We start from the raw sequence: 23,779 nt of genomic DNA, 5'->3' as shown, positions 1-23,779 counted from the left end.
CATATGCATTTCATCTTCTTTTTTTAGTTGAAGTGACTCACTTAAGGGTGGCTACGAAAAGCTTGATTAGGTTCTTAGGTTTGGTCTAAACCGAACTTTGAATTGAGTCCGAGTCTAATATATAGGTTCATTTGTGAATTGTGGCGAGTTTAATTCTAATAAAGTTCATAGAAAATGATATATATAAATATAAAAATAAAAATGATATATATATATATATATATATATATATATATTTATAGGGAAAATTTATGATATGGAAAAGATGTGGTATGGAAAAAGTTTTGACCAATCAAACCCACCCATGAATTTTGATAAATAACACTTGATTCGCTACTAAGTTTATGATTCCAGTTGATTGGTCAGATGTTTTTCGGATATTATATCTTTTTCATATCATAGTCGAAATCATATATATATATATATAATGTTTTTATTTTTTATATATAATACTAGCTAATTTTTATAATTCTTAAATTTCATATGTCAAACAAAAAAAAAACTTTTTATTTTTATAAAGCGTTTGGCTCACACTCGAGTTCAAGTCTCTAGCTCGAATTAAGCTCGAGCCTCATACTCTATTGGCAAGCCGAGCTGAATAGCTTGATATTCGACTCAACTCGAATCCACCCAGTGACAATCCATCTTTCTCATTAATTTCTATTGATCAACCCCAAAATGTTTCATATAGAAACTGCAATGATACCAAACACAACCTAAGTTTCAAATTTTCCTCATTCCTCAAGACTTTGCTTCAAATTTCAACATTTCAGCTAGTTATCTATGTGGTACCTTTTTCATCGAAACAAATTGAGCAAGGTGAAGTAACTACACCTTAAAAAAAGGGTGTCCAACTAGTTTGGGCTTTGGACTGTTATAAACCAAAACCCTCAAAACTCAAAATTCGTAAGTTGGAGTTGTAAAGCCGACCTCCCACATTCACTAAATCAATAATCATCATCTAAGCCTTATCCCAACTATAATACATACAAAGAAACACTTAAAAAAAAACTTAGGTTGCGCTTGATTGCAGTGGTGTAAATGCATGGAGTGCAAAAGGATTGGGTGAATTCTGGTTTATTTTTGCTTCAAATTTGAATTTGTCTTGCTTATCTGTGAAAAGTAAAATAGGAAATGCAATACTAAGGTCCTGCCTTATATGCAAGAGAGTAGAGGTAGGAGGAGGGTTATTTGTCTGGAATTGAGGCAGGGCATGATAGGGTCTCTACTTAATATGAAGAGAGAATTTAGGGGGAAGGTGGTGTAAATTTTACATCAGTTTTTGAGATGCAAAATTTACACAGCTAGTTACTGCAAATGAGATAAAAAGTACAAATTTTGTATAAGATAGGAATGCAAAAGCATAGTTATGAACAAATAGATGCAAACACATATAGGGATATACTACCAACAAAATGCTCCCAACACTGTTCCAACAAGCCCAGTACCGATGCACATTGGGGAACATCTCTCCTGACAGTGTTGGCGTTAACTCACCAAACACAGCCTTAACTTTTGAGTGAAAAATGAATCTTTCACAATCACAAAAGAAAGAATAAATGAATATTTCATTCTGCCAGCTCTGAGAACCAGGTGGGACAGGTTTTGGTTGAGATGTTGGATTGATAAATCCCAATCTGTACCAAACGCAACCATTGACATGGCTGACACAAGCTGGGATACCCACCTCCATTTGTATGCTGTTTTAGAACCAGCAATTTATGGTTGTAAGATTAGCAGCAGCAAAATGGGCATTTTTTTTAATACAATGTTTTAAATAGATCAATTCATCTCATTATTAAATATTTAAAAAATAAAAAAAGTAGTTAAAATATAAAATTGACCCGAAAGTCCTTGTCCGGATCATATGGTGCAGCAATTAACCATAAGGGAACCGGTTTGACGACCAAGCGATAAAGGGAACCGGTTTGACGACCAATTTCCGGGTTGAGCGGTTTAATTGCCTGGATCAATTATAAAAATTGGTATATACTTCTATATCAAATGAAAAATCGGATTTGGTCTTCAGAATACCGTGTTCATACGGTTCGCACAGTCCCTTGCAATTAATATTTCCTCATAAAAAAAATACAAATAGAAAAATATTCCTAATTCACGGTTGTAAAAGGCTGGCTATACACGATCGGTAAGAAATGAGCACGGTCTTGTGAGCATCGAAGCCGATCTCATCAAATGATTTTGTTTTATAAAACAAAAAAAACTACCTTCTTGCTGATGTGGCCATTGTTCTTGTCATAGGATAGCAAAACCATACATATATTCGCGAACTCCCTTTGCACACATATCAGTAACACATTTCAATGGAATTAGATCCGAATAAAAATAAAAGAAAAGTGCTTTTATCAAACATGGTATATCAAATTATAAAAGAAAAACTTGCTTCCGAAATCAGAAATTCATAAGTTCGAAAATAATAAAAAACGATATGATTTGCGTGTTTTCTTATCATCGATGTTTTTTGTTTTTTATTTTTTATTTTTCCAAACTGTGATTTTGTTTTTTTTAAGTCGAATAAACAAACAATTCACGTTGTCGAAGGAAACTGACAGACTTTTATTTATTCAACACGTTTGAATGTTCTCTCTCTCTCTCTCACACACAGAGAGTCGACTATTTCTTTATTTCTGATTGTGAGTGCAACCACCTCTACATTCCTTCGTTCTCAGAGAAAAATCAAGCGAAAGACGGACAATTGATATTCGAGACCAGAGAGACGAGACTCATACACACAGAGAACAGAGACAAGAGGTGCACAAATGGAGTCGTTTGACACATTCAGCAACGATGGAGAAGAGGTGAGGAGCTCCACTCGCCCCTTCGACGACGATGGCTACATCGGCTACGATCCTCGCCTCCCCTCCCAACGCTACGAGTCCTACATGAACTTCGCTGCCGACGAAGAACACAAGGTAGATCCCATCGATGTGGCCGACGGCATCCCTCCACCTGCACCCTCTGAATACCACCACGGTGCTTTCCCCACCGATGACGATGTCACCGGCCAGCACCTCTCCCACAACTTAGATGGCTCCCCGCCTTCTCCTGAAATCTTTGGCTTTAGCTCCTCCGTCGCCAATGATCCCACTCCCGGTTACTCTCCGTCCCCTTTCTCCTCGATCCCCGTATCCAACGGCAATGGGAAAGCATATGATCTCGCTGCGGACACGGAAGGCATTTTTACCTCTGACGGACCTGTGCTTCCTCCTCCCAGTGAAATGCAGCCCGAGGAAGGTTTTGCTTTTCGCGAATGGCGACGGTGAGGTCTCGAATTGTTCAATTTGTCATTTTTTTCTTTGATTTTGGATCTCAATTAGGCTGATCTGTTGAGGCTGTGCTAGTTGTATGCTTGCATTGTGTTTGTCTTCTTGATTTGTGATCATTCTCTTGCCGCTTATGAAATACGCTCAGATCTTTCTGCGTTACTCTCATTTTATTGATATTTCCCCCTGGTGTAATTGATTAAGTCCGGCAATTTTCTCATAAGCTGAACTGTTTTGTTTGTGGTTTCTGACTTTGCGTTAGGAGTTGTAAGCTTCTGCTCGTTTTGCACTGTTACATTGAATAAGTATCCTTCTTTTTAGCTTATGTGTGTATAAATAAAAGTCTACCATACTTGGTTGAAGACATTTATGTATCACGATAAGTCTTTTAGTTGTTTAAAATTTAAACGAGTTAGTCTGGTAATTCTTTCCCCAAAAACTAGGTTTTCCAATCCCTAAGGCAGATGAACAGTTCGCTTTGAACCAATGATGTTGGCATGATTCTGCTGTCATCAAATAAGTGTGGGATACAGGGTTTCTTACCCAGGTCATTGCACCTATCATCCAATGGCCATCCCAATTTCCCTGCTCCATACAAGTGGCACTTGAGAAGAAGGCTCAGGGCTTACTCCAAACTGGCTTATTTTCTTTTCAATGGGAACCAACATTGATCACATGCAGAAAGATTCTCCTAGTGTATCACATTATATCCATGTGTCTAAATTATCTAGTACTCTTTGGTGCCTTCAAACTTGTGCAGCTGGAGGCCTTTGATCTAGGAACCCTTACTCAAATAGTCCAAGGCATGCTCTCTGTCACTCCCCTTTAGAACAGTTGAGATTTGGGTGGAGATACAATTGAAGATCATTTATTTTTTCTTGGAGTGGACACATCAGTATTAGCAAGATAAATTTCACAGTCTTGTGATACTTTTAAGAAATATAGGAAGGTTATGCATGAAGTCCTCAAGTAGAGGGCACCTTTAAGTGGTTTCAGGAATTAAGTGAAGATTTCTAGCATCCTCAACAGATATTGTTGAGCTTCTCATCCTTTCAGCATATGTGGGAAGAACCAAGCAAGAAGCTTAGACACCTTAATTGTGGAATTCACTATGGTTGTCCAATAAGGCATGGCGTATAGCTAACAATCTGGACTATTAAATTGATAAGCTATATTTTTGTTGACTGGAACTGGTCTTAAACTCTAATCATTTGACAATGAACTTTTCTGCACACCATTCATCCTTCATGATACTCACATTCATGGATTATCCTTTTCCATCCCCACAAAGCTTTTTATTTTTGTTTCATGGGGCTACACAACGGGGGATAGCCCATCCCCCTCCCTTAACCTCTGAACCCTGGGGGCAGTGGGATTTAATCCCAGGTCTCTACTCCGACGAGTCAGAGAACCTACCAACTGAACCACCATCATTTGGTATCCTTGATAGACTTTTTTGACCAGAAAATGAATTTTAAAACCAATATAAGTCCTAAAAATAATAATATTCTAATTCAAAAACTCAAATAATAAAAAATAGAAAATCCCTTGAGACATTTAAATTGTCTGTAAATCAGCCATAACTTGTAATATTTACTGTTTTAAGCTTAACTTGATATCTTAATTCAACTAAGCCTTGTTTCAACTATATGGGGTCAGCTACATGTATCCTGTTCTGCCATTTCGCTCTATTCAATGTCATATCATCCATTGTTAAATTATGTCCCCTAAATCATTCCTCACTACTTCAGCCTATTTCCTTTTAGATATGCTCCTAGTGCTTCTAGACCCTTTTACTCGTAATAGATCATTTCTTCTCTCCAGTGCTATAGATGGTCTTCTTTGCACGTGATCAAACCATCTTAGTTTTTCCACTCATTTGTCTTAACATTTGCATTTCTGCTAACTGCTATTTTGCTTTTTTGAACATGTTGCTTCTAGCTGGCCTTAGAGCCACTTTATAATTTATTTTTTCAGTCCACGAGGAACTCTCCTACGTACAGGTCTCTAGATGCACCCCTCCATTTTGCCCATGCTGCTCTTATTCTATGATTAGCATCTTTTTCAGTCTCCCTTCTTATGGACTATTGAACTTAACAATGTCAACGGGTCAGGTTCAGCACAGGTTGCCTCAACCCTAACCTAATCATCCCATACTTCCACCAGAACCTGACTAGGATTCAACCCATTACTGACCTGATCCAACCTGCAGTCTTTGAATTATATATTTTTTTATCACACATTTTGAAAATCCAAGAGCTATGAATTTAAGTTAGAATTTGGTTTATGGGACCAAGGTATCACTTTCTCCATAGTGAAAGAAGGAAAGTTAAAACAAACATGAAGAGAAACCTTAAAACTTTATCGTTATGGGTTAGAAGTCAGACCAAATTACAAGAATGCCCTTTATATTGTGTAGGGGTATTATGACCCAATAGGCCAGGTCAGCCAACCTAACTCGGGTTGAAGAATCAAAACCCTTACCCAACCCTACACCCTAATGAGCATGGCCCTAACCCAATCCTATAGGGTCAAGTCAAGTTGGGTTTACCATTTAACCTGACCCATTAACTTCCTTAATTGAACTAAGATAAAGAAGTGGTCACATTGAGATATCTCTTGGTCTCTAATCCTAAATGTACCCAATTTGGCAATTTGAACTCCTATTATCATTAAACTTGTGTTGCATATATTTTGTTTCAGTCCTGCTTATTAGGGATGCGATGCAAGTTGGGTACTCGATTTGAAGATTTTACATTGCACCGGGCTTGGGGCTTTTAGGCCAGGCCCATTCAAATTTTAACATGAGATTTCCCAAGTTGCACCCCTACTAATTATTTTAAAACCCATTGTCATTAAGGCATTTGTCCGTGAATCTAATTTTTTTGCATTACATCCCTCTTGAGTTTATTAATTAATACTATGTTATTGGCAAACAGAATACACCAAGGGACCTCCTCTTGTATTCATCCATGACCAGTGCAAACAAATTAGGATTGAATGCTGAGTCTTGGTGGAGTCCTATCTAATGAAAAAATCTTTTTTCTTTTCCTTGGGTGTTCAATATTGGTTATTGCTCCATCATATATATGTCCTTTTCCTTAATTAGGTCCATCTACCTATTTGGTACTCTTTTCTTTTCTAAAACCCTTTTTTATGAATAACTGACAGAATTTTATTAAGATGTAAGGGTAAAGATACACCATTGGGATTGTTAGCCTTGGCTAACACCACCAAAAAGCAAAGAAGATGGGAAACAGCAAAACAGCAGTATAATTACATCAGTTGATCCCAATTCAAACTGTCCCTTCTAGTCCCTTGTTCTGTCAATCCATCAGCCAGCCCATTGGCAGATCTTGGAATCCACAATACATTTTCTCCCAATTTACACATGATATCCAAGGAGCCTCCTGGTTTCCCCTTATCCAGCCAACTACTACTTTGGAGTTCCTTCAACATCTGAGATTCATGGCTTTGGCCTGTCTCACCCCATGTAGAATTTCCCACATTTCTTCCTTGAGTCTCCAACTTCTATGCAGCCTGAGAACAAAGCCACAGTGTTTCCATCATCATTTCTGAAGACCCCTCCAAAACCCACCAATCCAGGGTTTCCTAGGCTGCAACTATCGAAATTCAGATTTACAATACCTGAACTTGGGGAAGTCCATCTAAGAAGGAGAGTTGTTTTGTTGAGGAAGTATCAGCCACTATCTTCCAGGTTCTTATAATATCACCACAGAGAAGGGAGAGGAAATGTCTTGCTTTTTTTTTTTTTGATTTCTAGGAAATGTCTATTGCTTTTACCCAATGTATGACTTTGGTTGATATATTATCAATATCTTCCTCAACAAACCTCTCCTTATTGTTGAACAGTTGGGAGTTTCTCTCCTCGCAAACCACCCAAAGAATGGCTGTTGTTGTTCATCTCTGCATTATTTTGCTTCTTCTCTCGGGTGGACAGAAATGTACAAAACCCATTATATTAACTTTCTAGGAACTCTATCATATGCTTTCTCTAAATAAATGAGTACTTTATGAAGGTACTCTATCATATTTTTGTCAACTATCTCTATAAAGGGGTAGCTTCCAAGTTAGGTTTTCGATATGCTTGTTTCATGCAATATATATATATATATATATATATATATATATAATGACCCAAAAATGGAACTGCTTTTCTTCTGGATGGTGGGTTAGTGGTTCAACCATCCAGGTCAAATCAGTCAACCTATGACATCATAAATTGAACAAAAATATAAGTATAGATAAAAATACACAAAAAGCATGATAAATGAGCATTATTGTTTCAACATTGAAAATGGATAAATTGATAAAATACAAAAAAAAAAAGAGAACTAATGTCTAATTTGTGACATGCTACCAGGTCAAATGGTCTAGTGATTTAACTGAACGGCTCATCAGATCATTGACCAAGTCAACACTTTTTTCCAAGCAAATACGTTGGGGATGAAATGGACCTAGAAATCTGGCTAGGTGATGCGTTAACTGGTTTGACTACAGGTTGAAAACACTGGTTTCATGTTGTAACCTCTATTCAATTACTCTCTCTCTCAAAGTTTCATAGTGTGGGCCATTAGTTCAATCCCATGATAACTATTGCAACTTTGTATTATCACTTGTTTTTAAATATAGGCAACATGTTTCTCCATTTATCTGACATTTTCCTTGTTTTCATTAGCTTATTAAATAGTTAGCCAATAGCAAGCCTAACCTCTCCTGCTCTCCCATACTTCCCCAAACTTCTATTGGAATATCATCAAGTCCTAATATTTTTTCTCTTCTTTGTTTTATTTAAATTCTCCGCTTTGGAAGCTCTAATTGTAAAAAAGTACTTATTATTTTTACTTATATTAGAGTTACTTATTCCTTCCCACCATCAGCCTTTATATGTTCTTCATTTAGTAATTTTTCTTTTAAATGGCTTCTCTAGTATATGTTTGGCATCGGTGCTGCAGATGCAGTTAGGTAGGACGTTGTTTGTTTTGTTTGGCATCAGAAAATGGTGCTGCTGATGTGTGGGTTGGAAGCACCGCTTTCTGAGAAAACGGTGTCTTTATTTTGTTTGGAATAGTTGCTGCCAGGTAGGACGTTTCCTGGAGCAACAACAACTTTTTCTGTTACCAATGCTCCAGGAAACATTTTCAGCACTGGTATCCATTATCCAGTGCCACATCAGTGTCACATCACTGCCCTGTTGGCAGCAACGAGCTGCAGCTCCAGGAAACGCCAAATTTGGCGTTGCTCCAAGCCATGCCTTCCCGATTTCTGAGGTGTGGCTTGGAGCACCGTTTTTTATGGAAAAATGGTTCCAAACAAATGCCCGTTTCCTGAAGCACCATTTTTTCTGACATGGTGCTGATGTGGCGCCGTTTTCTGGAGCAACGGCAATGGTTCCAAACAGACGCCTAGTTTTCCTTGAGTTCTTCATTCTTTACAAAAAACTTAGTAATCTTTCTCTTTCGTGCATCCAACATGATTTAAATTTCTGTCTTCTCTTATCTTTGCAAGTTTATAAATGCACTTCTCTCTCTTTAGTGTATAGTTTATGATAGGGTTTGTTATATGCTTTATATTCTCTCTTATCTTTACCTAATTGCCTGCCTGATTTAAGTAGTAGTTGCTAGGGTTTACTGCCTATAGAATTTACTAGATCTTACAGTACTTCAACTATGGATTTGAGCAGCCAAAATGCTATTCATCTTGAGGAGAAGGAGAAGAGGGAGAAAGAGATGCGTAACCAGATTATTGAAGAAGCTGAAGAATATAAACGATCTTTCTATGAGAAAAGAAGAGTTAACTGTGAGACTAACAAGGCTCATAACAGAGAAAGAGAAAAGGTTGAACTGCCAAAGAACTTCGCTCCTATTGCTTCCTTTCCATTATTGTTGCCTCTGTGTTTTTTCCTTTTCTCTTGGACAGTTTTGACTTTTTTTCTCATATTCTTTCTTTCTTTTTTTGATTGATAACAGAAAATAATTAATAAACTAGCTAAATATCCTACTAAAAGATTGTTTATTTTATTCCTAATACAAATGGTCTTGTCCTTGGACAGTTACACTTGGCTAACCAAGAGAAATTCCACAAGAATGCGGACCAACAATACTGGAAAGCAATAGCAGAGCTCATCCCCCATGAAGTGCCTAATATAGAGAAGAAAAGAGGAAGAAAGGATCCAGAAAAGAAGCCATCCATTGTGGTTATCCAGGGTCCAAAGCCTGGGAAGCCCACTGATCTTTCCAGGATGCGGCAGTTACTCCTGAAGCTGAAGCAGACACCTCCATCTCACATGATCCCACCACCCCCTCCACCTGCTAAGGATGGCAAAGATGGAAAGGACGCCAAGGATGGGAAGGGTGCCAAGAATGGGAACGATGTCAAGGATGCTGCACCAGCATCTGCTGCCAAAGAAGCGGTTGCAAATGGTGTCCCAGAACCCAAGAAAGATGCTCCTGCTGCAGTCAAGGGCCAGACAGTTAAAGAGCCTGACTCATCTACCGCATGATGATGATGATGGCACATGACAAGTTCATTTCCTTTTTTCCTATATCTTCTTTTATCCCTTCTGTTCCATGAATTGGATCTTATGTTGCTTACTATCTGACCATGCCATTCGCTACTGAGAATAAACACAGCTGCGTCTAGGTCACACACTCTGGCTGTGGACTGTAGTGAGCCTTTCTTCTCTTTTTGCTTCAGGGTCGGTGGGCTTGCAATGTCACTGTTCGTTACAATTTTTTTTTTTGGAAATTTATTTTTGTAGGTAGAATTCATTTCTTGAGTATTATTACTTCAGTGACTCAAGCTTGTTTCTGGGTGTGGCCTTTCTATGTTACCAGAGAGAATACAAGAATAAGCAATATGAGCTCCTCATTTCTTTAATTACAAGCTGGTTTAGTTCTGTCAGTGACCCATTGCTATTGGCCTTTTACATTTTTTTATCTACGGCTTGAGGAGGGTAATGGTGCCATTTTTTGTTCTTTTCTTTATTTTTACAATGAATGAACATGTCAATCTGACCATGCTGGAACTAGAAGTCTATTTGGAAACCTGATTTTTTTTGAAAGTCCTAATTAAAGACATGATTGAGTTAACATGCCAATCTATTCTTGAAAGTTTTCCATTAACCAAGGTTTACGATACTTCAAATTATATGGGAAAAATCCTTGAACCTTCCTTGAGGTTTCTGTCTTTCTGAGAAATACTGAAACCTCCCCTTGCCTTTTCCACCGTTGACTGAAATAGCAAGACAAACCACCCCTCGCTTATTCTGTCATTTTTTTTGCTGTTAAAATGCAGCACATGAGTCATGACCGTTTTATTTTTAAAGCCCGCAGGAAAATTTCATTCAACCAAGAAAATTACAGGGAGTTTAAATGGGATACATCTTAAGTAAAGCTGAAACAATGAAATCTATTTCTATATAAATATATTAAGCTGAAATGTATATATAAGAAGGCTTGAGGATGAAGGAAATGGAATCTAACAGTATTTTTTGCCTTTTTCTTTATAGAAATTACAAGAATGTCATTTTTTACCAACTTTCTCTCTTTTGTTTTTTTTTCTTTCAAATTACAAGAATACCACTCTCCTTCCAACTCTCTCTCTCTTGCTATTTTTTCTTTTAAAATACAAGAATGTCACTCTCCTACCAACTCTCTCTCTCTCTCTTACAAATTACAAGAATGCCATCTCTCTCCTTATAAATTACAATAATGCCACTCTCTCTCCAATTGAGGGAGACCTCATCTTGGTATCTCAGCTACTAGGGGACCTGCAACCAAAGGTAGTCGAGTTCAAGTCGAGCCGAGCTTGAACTTCTGAGATCAAGCTCAAGTCTCTAATTCAAATCGAACTCGAGCTAGACGACACCTCGACCACTGAGGGAGACCTTGGCTCGACACTTCGGTCACTAAGGGAGATCTCGGCTCAGCACCTCGACAACTGAGGGAGACCTCAGCTCGGCACCTTGTCAATTAAGGGAGACCTTAACTCAATACCTCGCCTGTTAGGGAAACCTTAGCTCAACACTTCAGTAGTTGAGTGAGACCTCGGCTGCTTGAGAGGCCTACAATCAAAGGTAGTTGAATTCAAACTTCCGAGCTTTTGACTCGAGCCAATCTTGAGCTCGAGCTCAAATCTCTAATTCGAATCAAGCTCGAACCTGATAGTTTGGAGGTGAGTCAAAACAACGGTGGCTGGTAACTAGTAAGTGAGGCTACAACATTGGCCTCCCTTTAGACATGGCGGGTCTCATCACAATTGACAAACATAAAACCTGAAAGGAGGGCTCTACAATTCCCAATGAGCGTGAGAACTAGGCAAGGAGGGTGAGGACTGAGGAGTAGACTCCCAAGTCTTCAACAGAGCTTGGGTTACATCTCCGACATCTCCTTCCACAATGAAGTTTTGAATGCCCAAAGAATGAGAAAAGATTAAAACCCTCTAGCAGTGCGGTAGCTTCTGCTTCAATAGCATTTTACATTTAAAGCTAAACTGCTTTCGTGAAAGGATCTACCTTGTTCTCAGTTTTCAAAGTCAAAAAACAACCGAATCACCTGTTGTCCAATGTGGACCAGCAAATTGGCCTTGTGATGCTTGATGAAGATACAGACACCAAATATCCCTCTTAAGCCATATGTCACCCAACAATTTCTGTCCATTGAAGTTTTGTACAAGTAAACATAAAAATTGTGGATTTCATGCCGACCTTTGATTGGGACCAAATTTTACATGTTGCATATTTAGATGATGTTTTATATTGAGTGGTTTTGATCTGCAATGAAGCCACTGATTTGGTCAAATAAAAAACAAGTTGACTCACTTACAAGCATCTTCAAATCATGTAGGCTGTGGCCTGTGGATAGGGTTAAAATCATGTAGGTTATTGGAATGGAATATTTTTTCTTGAAGCCGCTTTTAGGTGCAGTAATAAAATGCCCCTATTTCAATCCATTATAAACACATAATTATTGTTTTTCCAAACACAACAGTCAGCACCAAGAAGAGGTATAAAACACATGAGGCTGCGTTTGGTTGCAGTATGAATTTCATTTGTACTGGTGTAAATGCATGGGAGTGCAAAAAGGCTGAGTATAAATTCTGGGTTTACTTCTGCTTTAGATTTGACTTTCTTATTTGTTTAAGGGAAATAAAATGAAGTAATTCTAACTTTAAATGAAAAAGAATGGATGTAGGATGGGGGTTTTCTGTCTGCGAGTGAGGTGGGGTGTGTGGTCCCTGTAGAGAACACTGATGTGGACCCCACGGCTGTGGTCCCCATTATGTTCGTATGGCAGCACAACATGTATTCTTTATTAGTTATGTCAGTGTTAATTGATAGTTATTTCGGTTTTATTGTTACAGCTTGTTATTTCAGCTTTATTATTAGTTTATTTTCCATGTAAGCATTAAGGGCAATTCAACCTTTTTTACAATTAATAAACATATAAATATTAAGAGTGGGTCGGCAAATTGATTCTATTCGACCCTCTCTCTCCTTTTCTAAAACCCTTCGTGTGCTTCTGCTTTCTCTCTTTTCTTCTTCTTTTCTCCACCTGAACTCTTTCTTTTACTTTCGGATTCAAGACTGATTGTAGTCTTGATCGACTACCATCCCCACTTTATATGAGAAAAAATTGAGGTAGGTAGGAGGAAGGTGGTACAAATCAGTTTTTGAGATGCAAAATTTGCACTATTAATGAGTGCAAAAGAGCAAAAAAAGTACAAATCTGGCATCAGGTAAGAATGAAAATCATAATTACAAAGGCTCAGTTTGAGAGAGTTCAAAAACAAATATATACAGTGCAAATACAATGTTTAGAAATACCATTTACAAGGTTTTGCACTGTACATATTTGTATTTATCACTCTTCCCAAATTCAGCCAAATGAGCGAAAGCAAAACTGAACTGGGTACAAACTTTGCTCCTGGTGATACCAGAAAGGTTTTGACCAATCAAAACCCCCGTTGAATTTTAATGAAAACCCACATGATTGGTTACTACTTTTATGATGCCAGTTGATTGGTTGTGAGTTTTTCCAGTATAATGTCTTTCCGGCATCATAATTGAACCCTTTTATAAATACACCAATAACACAAATTCCACAATTCAATTGGATATAAGGTGCAAAACATATAAGTACATAGTTCATCAGCTTCTGTCCAAGGTGAAATATTTCAATCAACATATTAGACATAAACCAATTGTAACTTACATTTGTATGATTAATACACATGAATCCAATATTGTACTTTTACATACATAATACACCACAATAAAAAATATTCATATGTTTATAAATTATAATGGGAACTGAGAAACCACAAATCAAGTGAACTTAGCATGCAAGATACTTATTTCTTACACATTTTCACAAGTATCAACATACAACTTTGTATTATATTCTAATAAATATTAAAGAATATAAGTTCAATACAAACTTGTTTTGAGGTAAGTATCAACTGTTTTGCTCAATGGGTGCATTGTGTACCTCAGACCAAAAAAGAATACATATTGGCCGTATGATATTGATACCATGAACCTTGGTTACCCTTAAGCAGCAAGAGGTTGCTTGAAGTTGTGTGAATGACCATATTAAAAAACAGTTAAGCCAGCATTTACAGCAATCTGAACAGTCCAACCAGGTAGTGTGGAACTGTGGATGCTTGAAGATTGAGACTGTCTTGCTGGAACCAGGCATTGATCTTTGCTTGTGAAGATGCACTTCCAAAGAACTATTTAGAAAAGTATGGTGAAGCACTATTTAGAAAAGTATGGTGAAGCACTATTTAGAAATTTGTTTCTCAATTTGAACAGACATCTTTTCTTGTGGAGATCTGTCAGTGACTGCACTTCCAAAGAACTCTGAGGGAAGAGAAGAAAACAATGAAGAGAGATCGCTAGAAGCTACTTAAATTACTCCATATAATTACTAATGTTATACATTACAAAAACACTTCTCAATTTCAACCGACATCTTTACTTTAAGTAACCTTCCACAGACTGGCACTTTCAAATAGCTCTTGTGATGGAGAAAAGAATACAATAGAGAACCACTAACAGAGCTTCCAAACAAGCACCCAAGCATTAAAGATGGCATGCAGGGCATCGAGGTACTACTCTCTCACTGATTCACATTTTTCCCTTCCAAAACCATTTACAGAAATCATAAGAACCAAATGGTGTCTTACAAGCTCAGAAACATGATTTGATACTTTATCTTGGAATCACCTGAGTGATAGTGACTGGAGAAAAGCTGTACGATTGGTTGGTATAGTTGGTTGATGTGAATTTTTTTGTTGATAAAGGGATTTCACTGGTTCCCACTGAATCTTCAAAGAAACCTGGAGGCTTAAGTTCCTTCTCATTGAGCCGTATGTTTGTTGAGAGCATGTCCATAACTTGGCTCATTGTAGGCCTTCTACCTGCTGTTTCTTGGGTGCAAAAAAGGGCTACTTTGATGTACCTAAGAACTTCTTCCTCTGGGTATTCTTCTATCTCTGGATCAACCAGCTCCAACAATTTTCCTTCCCCATAAAGGTGCCATGTCTGTAGAGGCAAACCTCATACATTATAATAGAATAGAAACAGGGAGAAATACCATTTAAATTAAAAGGAAATATCTACAAAACAGTCGTAAGGCCAGCTAAGAAACATGTCTAAAGGATAGTGGCAGAAATAGATATGCTAAGATGGATGAGTGGAAAAACTAGAAAGGATAGAAGAAATAGCCATTTGTAGGAACCTAGAAGTAGCTCCAATAGGTGATAAAATGAGAGAAATTAGACTAATATGGTTTGGTCATGTGCTTAGAAGACCATCGACAGGACCCATAAGAAGTATACTTTACAAGTTGAAAGGACTAGTAAGAAATGATTTAAGTGCCAATAATTTAATAGTGAATATGGCATTAAACAGAACAGAATGGTGAAACAGGATTCATGTAGCCAAGCCCATATAGTTGGGATAAGGCTTGGATGATGATGATGAAACAGAGAGAAATACATTGAAAAGAGGAAGATTATGGAAAGATTCACATGAAGCATTACAAATTATGAAAAATGCCCTTTCAGGAGAAAAGGAAAGAACAAGAAAGTAGGAAAGTATATCATTATTTGTTGGAAGATTTCAATATCCTTTATTCCAACATAGATTTCTGGTTTTTTTTTTCCATTTTTATTTCCTCTACTTATGCCTATTTTTTGTTAGGCAAACCCAAACCACCCCTGTGACCTAGCAGTCACTAAAGACCATACTTTATTTCAAATCGTTTCATGAAAAATCAGAGAAGAATCTCCATTTTGCAAACTGTATCTCCTAACAACTTAAATATGTGAGTTACAAATCCAAATATCTAATATGAAACTACAATTCAAAATTAAAAATATTTGTTTAAATTCACATCTCACAATGGACTGTTCAACAAAAGAAGATGGAGCAATTGGACGAGGCAAACTTAGGAAAAGCAAAAAAGTAAATCTTAGAAGCCTACCCCTAATGAACTGGATTTATTTAAGTATGGAAAATCATGATCTGTAAACCTGAATCTTAGGTAAGCAAACCAACAAACCAGGTGACTGCTAAAGACTGTCATTACAGGGGGATTAACAAGGCATGTACTTGCAACTGTAACTTAATGTTTTGTTGACTGTCATGCCTTCCTTTCTCTTTAGCTGAGTCCAAAAGAGGGAGGAAAAGAAGATGATGAGAAGGGACAAGGAAAAATCAAATAGTAAACTCCAGGGAAGAAATATGAAAGTGGGGGATAACAATCTTGTAACATTCCATGGTATTCCATAATTAAATTTATAAGCAAAAGTATATTCGAATTTTTCAACAGAAGAGTTGCTGAGTAAACTTTAAAGTTTTCGGTAGCAGAACTACTGCCATAAAATAGAACCATAGTCACACATAAAAGAGCAGAGGATCTAGAAGTCAAGAAATCAAATCAAGATTGCAAAATACTGATCAGGAAATGTCCAGGGAGTGCAAGTCCTGCAAAAGTGGTTTACAATAATTAGAAGGGAAAACCAACAAACCCATTCAAGAAGACACTTCTTCATCTCTCCCCAGGTTGTTGCAACGCTTCTGCCACTAATTACTTCGAGTGTAAGAACCCCAAAGCTGTAAACATCTGCCTTCTTTGTTAATTGACCACGCAATACATATTCTGGTGCCAAATAACCACTGCATCAAACAATACTACAATGTGGGAATATATCTCGTAAAATTAAATAGTGCAAAACATGTAAACTTAGCCCGAACCAGCTTGGCCAATGACCAATATAAACCGCTTGTAATATGCAGGATAACAATTTTAATATAATTTTATGTCAACAGATGAAGCATCTCAAAAGGGAGAGTGTTCCTGTGTGTGTGCCTGCATGTAATGAGTATATATCATCATCATCATCTAAGCATTATCTCAACTATATGGTGTTCGCTACATGTTACATGTAAAGACTACATATATTAAACAAAAAAGAAAAGAAAAAAGAAATGACAAGATTAATCAACAATATATCTAAAATGATCAAAATTCTCAAGAAACACCTTCACAGGCAAGGTTTTCATTTTCTAAATTCTAATGCGGAAAGAAAAACAATGGCATGTAATATATGCTACATATAACCTTCCATAGTTTTCAGAATCTGAAAGGTCACTTACGTTGTTCCAGCAAGTCGTGTACTAATATGAGTTATGTTTTCTGGAAAAAGCTTAGCCAACCCGAAGTCTCCAATTTTTGCAATGAAGTCCTTGCCAAGAAGTATATTACTAGCCTTGATGTCTCTATGCACAATTGGTGGCTCAAGTTCTTCATGAAGAAATATTAGACCCCTAGCTGTACCCATGCAAATAGAAGATCTTTTATCCCAATCTAACTTAGTGCTTTTACTCTTAGAACCTGCAAGGATACAAAAAATAAAATATACTTAAGTGCCTTCTTCAGAATATCATCAAGTCATTCACCTATAGTGGCTGCTGAAGATTACCTAATAATGCACGATCAAGGCTGTTATTTTCTACATATTCATAGACCAAAATTCTATTGTTTCCTTGAACACAACATCCAATCAACTCAACCAGGTTTGGGTGCTTAACATTTGACACTGTTTGAATCTCAGCCAAGAATTGATTCACTCCTTGCTTTGATTCAGCAGAAAGTGCCTTAACAGCAACTTTTGTTCCATTGCTGAGGATTCCCTGGAAAAATGACATTAAAATTAATAAATATAGGCATTATGGATACTTGATAGAAAAATAAGACAATTTTTTTGTGCCTCGTATTTGATACCAAACATAGAACCAGTGCATAAGTTCTTAATCATTAGTAAAAGTACAATAAGCTATAAAAGCATTAATATTTAATAAGTTCCTATATTGTGATGATCAAGCAGAAAAAGAAAACAAAACAATTATATAGAACTACCTTGATTGTAAAATCTCTTTGAGAAAATCTCTCCCATAGATGGTTTTTGACCCTTCTTTTGTTTTAAGAAGCAAGAGAGTGGTAGATAAAAAGAACTGAACAGAAGGGGAAAATTCACAAGTTGAAAAGTGAGGAGGAACCTATGTCTTCTAATGAGGCTGCAATAAGACTAGCATTGGATGATTCGAGTTCCAATAAGTATTTTTATTTGACTTTCCCATGGTTGTCAAGGCATGCCAAGGCGACAAGGGGCCCTTGGAGGCTCGCCTTGCCTAATTGCCATGCAGTGTTCTATAGTGTGTTATGAAAAACTTTTTGTGTGTTTATATACTAATTTCTTTTTATTATTTTCTTATTTGTTAGGGTTTAATCAACACAAACATCGCTAAATGCTGTATTGAACCCTCAAAGACTTTCAAAACCTGAACCAATAAGTAAGGAAGAACATAAAATGTTGTCCAATCAACACATTTTCTTCTTTTCTTTACTAATTTTGTGTGTTTATATACTAACTTCTTCTTCTTCTTCTTCTCATGAATATGTTGGAATATGTTGATTCTCTATACTTTAACGGAACTACCCTAGGATACATGTTTTTACTTAAAAAAATCCATCGCCTAGGCGACTAGGAGACAAGGTGCCCTCCTGTCGCCTAGCCTCGCCTTGGTGCCTTGAAAACTATGGCCTTTCCTTTAGTTCATTGATTGTTGTCGTGTTTTGTCGTTGTTGTTTACCTTAGCTTAGTGAAATGTCTGGTCCTCTTGGAGATTGGATTTTAGATTTGTCTTGCTTGTGGCCTCATGTGTTCATGTTGAGATGCACTACTAATCCATTTATGTTTTTTTTTTTTTTTTTTTTTGGGGGGGGGGGGTCGTTGTTGCTCAAGACCATTTAGTCTTATTTTGTTTTTATTTCTTTTTTATCATTTCTTATTGATTGTTTCATTACCTATCAAATTTCAAATAATTATACATGACACTATTTATGCAGTTAAGCTTGCACTCTTTGACTTTCTCGATCTAAAGCACAATTACCACTGTGTTTTTCTTATCTCTTTTTCTTCTTTTTTTAATGATTCCATAGGCATCAATCAAAATAAAACATCAGGTGAATACATATGATGCTACCCATGTGGTTAACACTGTCCTCTTTAACTTCTTCAAACTAAAACATTATGTAAAATTGTTCAGACCTTGTAAACAGTTCCAAACCCTCCTCGGCCAATCTTATTGCTTGCATCAAAATTGTTTGTTGCAGACTTCAGTTCATTATAACGGAAGATTTTGATATTCCCTGGCAATGGCTCTACACACAACCATAAAAATAGTAATAAATAACAAATTGAAAATAAAAGGAAAAGAAGAGATGGGAGACCAGCAAGAAGAAAGAGTAAGATATTTGAAGCATAGCAAACAAATAAAGAAAACATGGTAATACAAAAAAATTATCTTAATACATAACTTTTGAACCAGAAGCAGCTTAATCATCATTATTTTAACTTGGTGGCTAATAGAACCAAATGATGGAATACTTGCATAGTCATATGGTTCTTTTCTTTTAAAGAAAAAAGAGAATTTTATTAATGAGAAACTAGGAGGGGAGATGACCTGACCCCTCAAAAGATACACTTAGTCAAAGTCAAGTGGTTCCGTTCCAGCTATAATTTCAAAATCTTGTGATTTATGATATGATTCACAATTCAAACCTTGAATTCCGGAGGTTTCTATTTAAATCCTACCATTGAATCCTTTTCTGAAAAAGACCTTGCCGTTGTTGTTTGGTGGTTAAGGTGTGCTAATGACATGGGAATTACACTTATTAACTCTTTATGGCATGGTAAACTTCATATTTGTGCTTTAGGAGGCCTCCGCTACACCTTGCTTGAAGGCTTGTGAACCCTGTCCCCTCCAATGCCCTTCTCAAAGACAAACTTAGCATACTTTCAAGAACAAGAAATTAGTTAAAATTTTAGGTTGAATTTTAAAGTGAAGGCATGACAGGATCCATAACACTATATGTTAAGGCAAGAATGTGTTTTTGTGTGTGAATGGGCACACTTCTGTGCTTGTGCATTTCAGTGTATATGTGTTGACATGAATGCATCAAAGTTCAAGCTGAATCAGGAATTAGACAAAATGGCTATACAATCTTTTCTGTGCATATGAATGAGTTTCCCTTGTATGGCATTAACTTTTACCTTAGTCTACAGAAATGTGAAGATTGAATCATAAATAAGTCCTTACCAGTTGCATCTTGATGAGTATAAGCATGGTACTTTTTCTTTTCTACTGCTGGGGCACCAAAACAACCACAACTCATATCCAGGAAATAATATCAGATGTCAATCTTCTGCAATTGCATGTAGACGTGAATGCGCCTTCAGGCTGCAAATTGATTTCCATATGAAATAAGGATCCATATTTTAAGACACCAAAGCGTGATACAAGAATGAGTCATCAGCTTGATTCCGTTTTAAGTCTTGATTTTCTCTCTTTTACAAAATGAAAGCATACTATTCTTGTTTTGCAATGTTTATGCCTTAATTCAAGCATAACAATTCTCAGATCAAATTTTCAAATGAGAAAGTGAGAGCAGAAAGCCCCAGATCTCTCATCGACCAATTGAAATATCATGGTTTCCATTTTCCTTTCTCTTTTCTATGAGCCCAAAGGAGATCTGCCGAATTAGAAAAATAAAAAAATTAAACTTAAATTTTAAAATTTAAAATAGAGATTGCAAGCATCAATTGCTTCATTTAATACATACAATCCTGCTAACAAGATTACAAAAATCAAGTTTTACAGGATAGACCTTTTCAAAACAAGTCCATATTTTATCTGGGTACAAATAAAGGGGTGTTTTCTCTTCTAGGGTGATAAAATATATGATCTGGTCCCCCTTTTTTTTTCAAGTTCTTATATGTTGGGTTTGATAGAAAATAAGAGAGGAACGGAGAGTTGAGGGAAGAACTTTCCCTCTGTTCCTCCCTTATATTCTAGAAAACCAAACGCAGCCTTACTGTTAGACGTCAAAAAGAATGGTTTGCTTCATCCAACTAAGAACTCTAAACTTAAGTATTTGAGGCTGCCTAGTCGAACTAGGAAACGGAGTCAAGCTAACAAGAAAGGGAGGATCTTTCCCAGCATCAAATTCAAACTTCTTGACTCGTTAGTTTTCTAAGAGCATCCATGTGCATTTTTCTTCTACGAAATATCTTTATTTCCAACTGACTGCCAAACAAAATTGAAAAAAAAAAAAATCCGAATTCAGAACCACCTAGCTTATTATCTAGTCTAAGTCTTGAGAGAAAGATGAAATGATTTCATCTCTATTCACATCAACATCATGACTAAGATCGTGAATAACCAACGGAATAAACCGAGAGAAAGAAAAATAAAATCTGAAACTTAATCAGAAAGAATGGAAGTAAAGAGAATTGCGAAAGTACGTTCTTTGTAAGCTTACCCGAAATGAAAACAATGAAACCGTTCCCTATTCCGTCAAACCCCAGAAATCTGAATCAAATTATCGGTCTCTGTTCTTGTTCTTAGACCAACCAAAACAGAGTACAGGCGGCCATGAATCAAGGCTCGTTCTCTCAACTCTCAAGCTTTTTCCACCTTTAAGCTTTCCCATTGCAGAAAACGACCGTTCCAACAACCGCTGTATTTCACCCGCCGAAATAAGAATGAAAAGTTATCTTCTGTATTTCATAGGTTCCGATTTGCTTTTCACGTGGCATCATATTGAAAAGGATTACTACTACTAGTCGGCCCGTCTAGACTCCTTTGCCATAGCCCATAGATACCACACATCCTCCGATCTCACCGACGAAATTGCTGACGTGGAAAATCTAGACGTCCATCTTCTTCTTCTTCAACGAGTAGAAAGCAGGTCTGCGCATGCGGCCATAAGCTTCAAAACAATTGGTTAACCTCCTCCGTCTGATCTTCTGTTTCCACAGGCTGGCAGGCAATTTCTTGGTGGGACCCGTCAATCCGTGGTCGGTCCTGATAGTGTGAATGTGGAGTGGGGGCCACAAGCCCATAACCCATCCAACGGATGCCGCCCCACCCAAATAAGAGGAGGCGCACTCTTTACCATTAATCAAAGTCAAAGGAAAATCTACGATGCGGGAAAGATAATGATATGGGAAGAGTTTAACACCTGATTGGTTACTATATTTATAATTTCAATTGACTGGCCAGAAAATTTTTAAATATCATATCTTTTTCATATCAAAAGATAAAAGCAATTTTGAAAATTGACTTTTTTATCAATACTAGTTCAAGTTTTTATAAAAGATGATTTCAGGGTTCGACTTTGATAATTTTAACCAATCAACCGGTATCATGTCAGGTGATTAATCAATAAAGCGATTAAAAACAATTTCATTTTATTATCATCTAGGACAAAAATACCCTTGGTGCATGTGACATAATAGGCCCTCTCGCTCGCTGTCTACAAAGGTCATCAATGGGTCCATATGATTTATTGTTTTATCCAAAGTGGCACTCAAGATTATATCATAAGATTGAGGAAAAACAAGGAGGCACACTGATTTGGTTGTCTATTGGTATAATAAAGTAGTTCAGTTGATCACTTGGCATCTCTTCTTTGAATAGGCATTAGATTATATCATATAGCGGTTTTACATGTGTATCCCCTAATGGTTATTGGGACTTGGGCCAAAGCTGCATAGCATGTACCCAAAAAATATACTATACCCCACAGTTGAAATATTAAATTGACTTGTCCAATGGTTGCTAAGATCCAAATGTTAATCATGACCATTTAATGCACCAACACCTAACATTGATGTACTTTACCTTCAAAAAAAAAAAACATTGATGTACTTTTATGTTCATAAAATTTGTTAGTTCAAGTGGGTCGTTTATCTATGGGTTGGTGGAAATTTTGTTCATTTCGCATAACAGTCATTACTTGGGGGTATATTTGGGTATTGCCAAAAAAAATATATGTAGGAAGAGTACACTATAAATGATGAGTACCTTTTGATGGGGACATTTCTAACAAGAGGATTTGAGATATTAGGGTCTTTATATATAGAAAAGGGGATATTAGGAATGGAAAGTGTTGAGAATGTAAGGGCATTTATGTCCTTTTGTCCTTTCTTTTTTGTATTTGGGCACCTATTCAAGGGCCCATTTATAATTTTCTTAAAAATGTTAAGAAAGCTCTTCAGGAGTGAACAATAACATACTTGATTTCTTCGACAAACTCTTCTTCCTCTCTTCTTCTTCTTCTTCTCCTTCTTCTCTTCTTCTCGAATCTCAAGTACTTTAACTTGGTATCAGAGCATCGGAAGATCAAGGAGAGCATCCGCCGATGGTCGTGACTAACAGACGAACCTATTAACGTCAGCACGCCGCCAATTGACGTCAGCAGTCCGTACAGTCGATGGCGTTCATTTACGGTTTTGACATCCCTTGATGCGCCTCATTTTTAGAGGAATTTTGATATACATTTCATGGAGGTTTGAAGCTATTTTACATTTTTCTTAGATTTTTTTAGATGAAATTGGTGAAAATTACAGATTTGGAGTTTAGGATTTGCATGCTCGCATGGTGGGCTGGTTGCTATTAAACCTACTTGCATTTGAAGAGTGGTGATTTTCTGAGATTACAGGAAGCAGCCTCAGATTTTTTGGAGCCCTAAAATTATTTATGGGATTTTTTTTCTTCCCCTATTTTGCCGCCATCACCTTCTTTTCTTCTATTTATTGTTGTAGCTCGTGTTTAACCTTCAAGGAAAGGTGTTTGGGTGTTCATCTAGTGTTGGAAGATTGTGGTGTTGGTGAGAAAAGTGATTTTAGAGGGGTGGTGATCAATGGATTCACACAAGGATGTGTATGTACCTACCTATATCCTCTTGGGAAGTAATGGCAGTGTTGGAGGGCAAATTTGCTACTGTAAAACTTGATGGAATCAAATTTTCTTGAATGGTCTCAATCAGCTAAGCCCACAATTGGAGGAAAATGTATTATCGGCAAGGAAGCTAAGCCAAAGCCTGAAGATCCAAATTATT

The 23,779-nt window shown here is 36.9% G+C and overlaps 2 protein-coding genes across 2 annotated transcripts; one reads left to right on the top strand and one right to left on the bottom strand.

Annotated features, from left to right (window-relative positions):
• Nucleotides 1–2,604: 2,604 nt before the first annotated feature.
• On the top strand, nt 2,605–10,205 carry LOC104586444 (clathrin light chain 1-like). The gene is made up of 3 exons (XM_010243690.3): nt 2,605–3,277; nt 8,986–9,139; nt 9,355–10,205. Exons 1-3 carry the CDS (start codon nt 2,778–2,780, stop codon nt 9,802–9,804), a joined length of 1,104 nt encoding a protein of 367 aa, XP_010241992.1. The 5' UTR covers nt 2,605–2,777; the 3' UTR covers nt 9,805–10,205.
• A 3,986-nt stretch (nt 10,206–14,191) lies between these two features.
• On the bottom strand, nt 14,192–21,415 carry LOC104586443 (cold-responsive protein kinase 1-like). The gene is made up of 7 exons (XM_010243689.3): nt 21,197–21,415; nt 19,975–20,115; nt 18,924–19,036; nt 17,295–17,505; nt 16,969–17,206; nt 16,341–16,488; nt 14,192–14,850 (listed from the first exon to the last, which is right to left on the bottom strand). Exons 2-7 carry the CDS (start codon nt 20,048–20,050, stop codon nt 14,518–14,520), a joined length of 1,119 nt encoding a protein of 372 aa, XP_010241991.1. The 5' UTR covers nt 20,051–20,115; nt 21,197–21,415; the 3' UTR covers nt 14,192–14,517.
• Nucleotides 21,416–23,779: the final 2,364 nt, after the last annotated feature.

Source organism: Nelumbo nucifera, chromosome 1 (assembly GCF_055504915.1).
Source record: "Nelumbo nucifera cultivar China Antique chromosome 1, China Antique-T2T, whole genome shotgun sequence".
In the NCBI taxonomy this organism is placed as follows: Eukaryota; Viridiplantae; Streptophyta; class Magnoliopsida; order Proteales; family Nelumbonaceae; genus Nelumbo; species Nelumbo nucifera.
The sequence above is the reverse complement of the archived record's forward strand: the minus strand, read 5'-3'. Positions and strand labels throughout refer to the sequence as shown.

Excerpts from the sequence above, each read along its gene's own strand:
- LOC104586444 (XM_010243690.3), top strand. The coding sequence starts at position 2,778 with ATGGAGTCGTTTGACACATTCAGCAACGATGGAGAAGAGGTGAGGAGC. Across the intron at positions 3,278-8,985 it reads GCTTTTCGCGAATGGCGACG|CCAAAATGCTATTCATCTTG; the intron begins GTGAGGTCTCGA and ends GGATTTGAGCAG. Across the intron at positions 9,140-9,354 it reads ATAACAGAGAAAGAGAAAAG|TTACACTTGGCTAACCAAGA; the intron begins GTTGAACTGCCA and ends GTCCTTGGACAG.
- LOC104586443 (XM_010243689.3), bottom strand. The coding sequence starts at position 20,050 with ATGAGTTGTGGTTGTTTTGGTGCCCCAGCAGTAGAAAAGAAAAAGTAC. Across the intron at positions 17,506-18,923 it reads GGTTTGGAACTGTTTACAAG|GGAATCCTCAGCAATGGAAC; the intron begins GTCTGAACAATT and ends TCATTTTTCCAG. Across the intron at positions 17,207-17,294 it reads CCTTGATCGTGCATTATTAG|GTTCTAAGAGTAAAAGCACT; the intron begins GTAATCTTCAGC and ends GTATCCTTGCAG.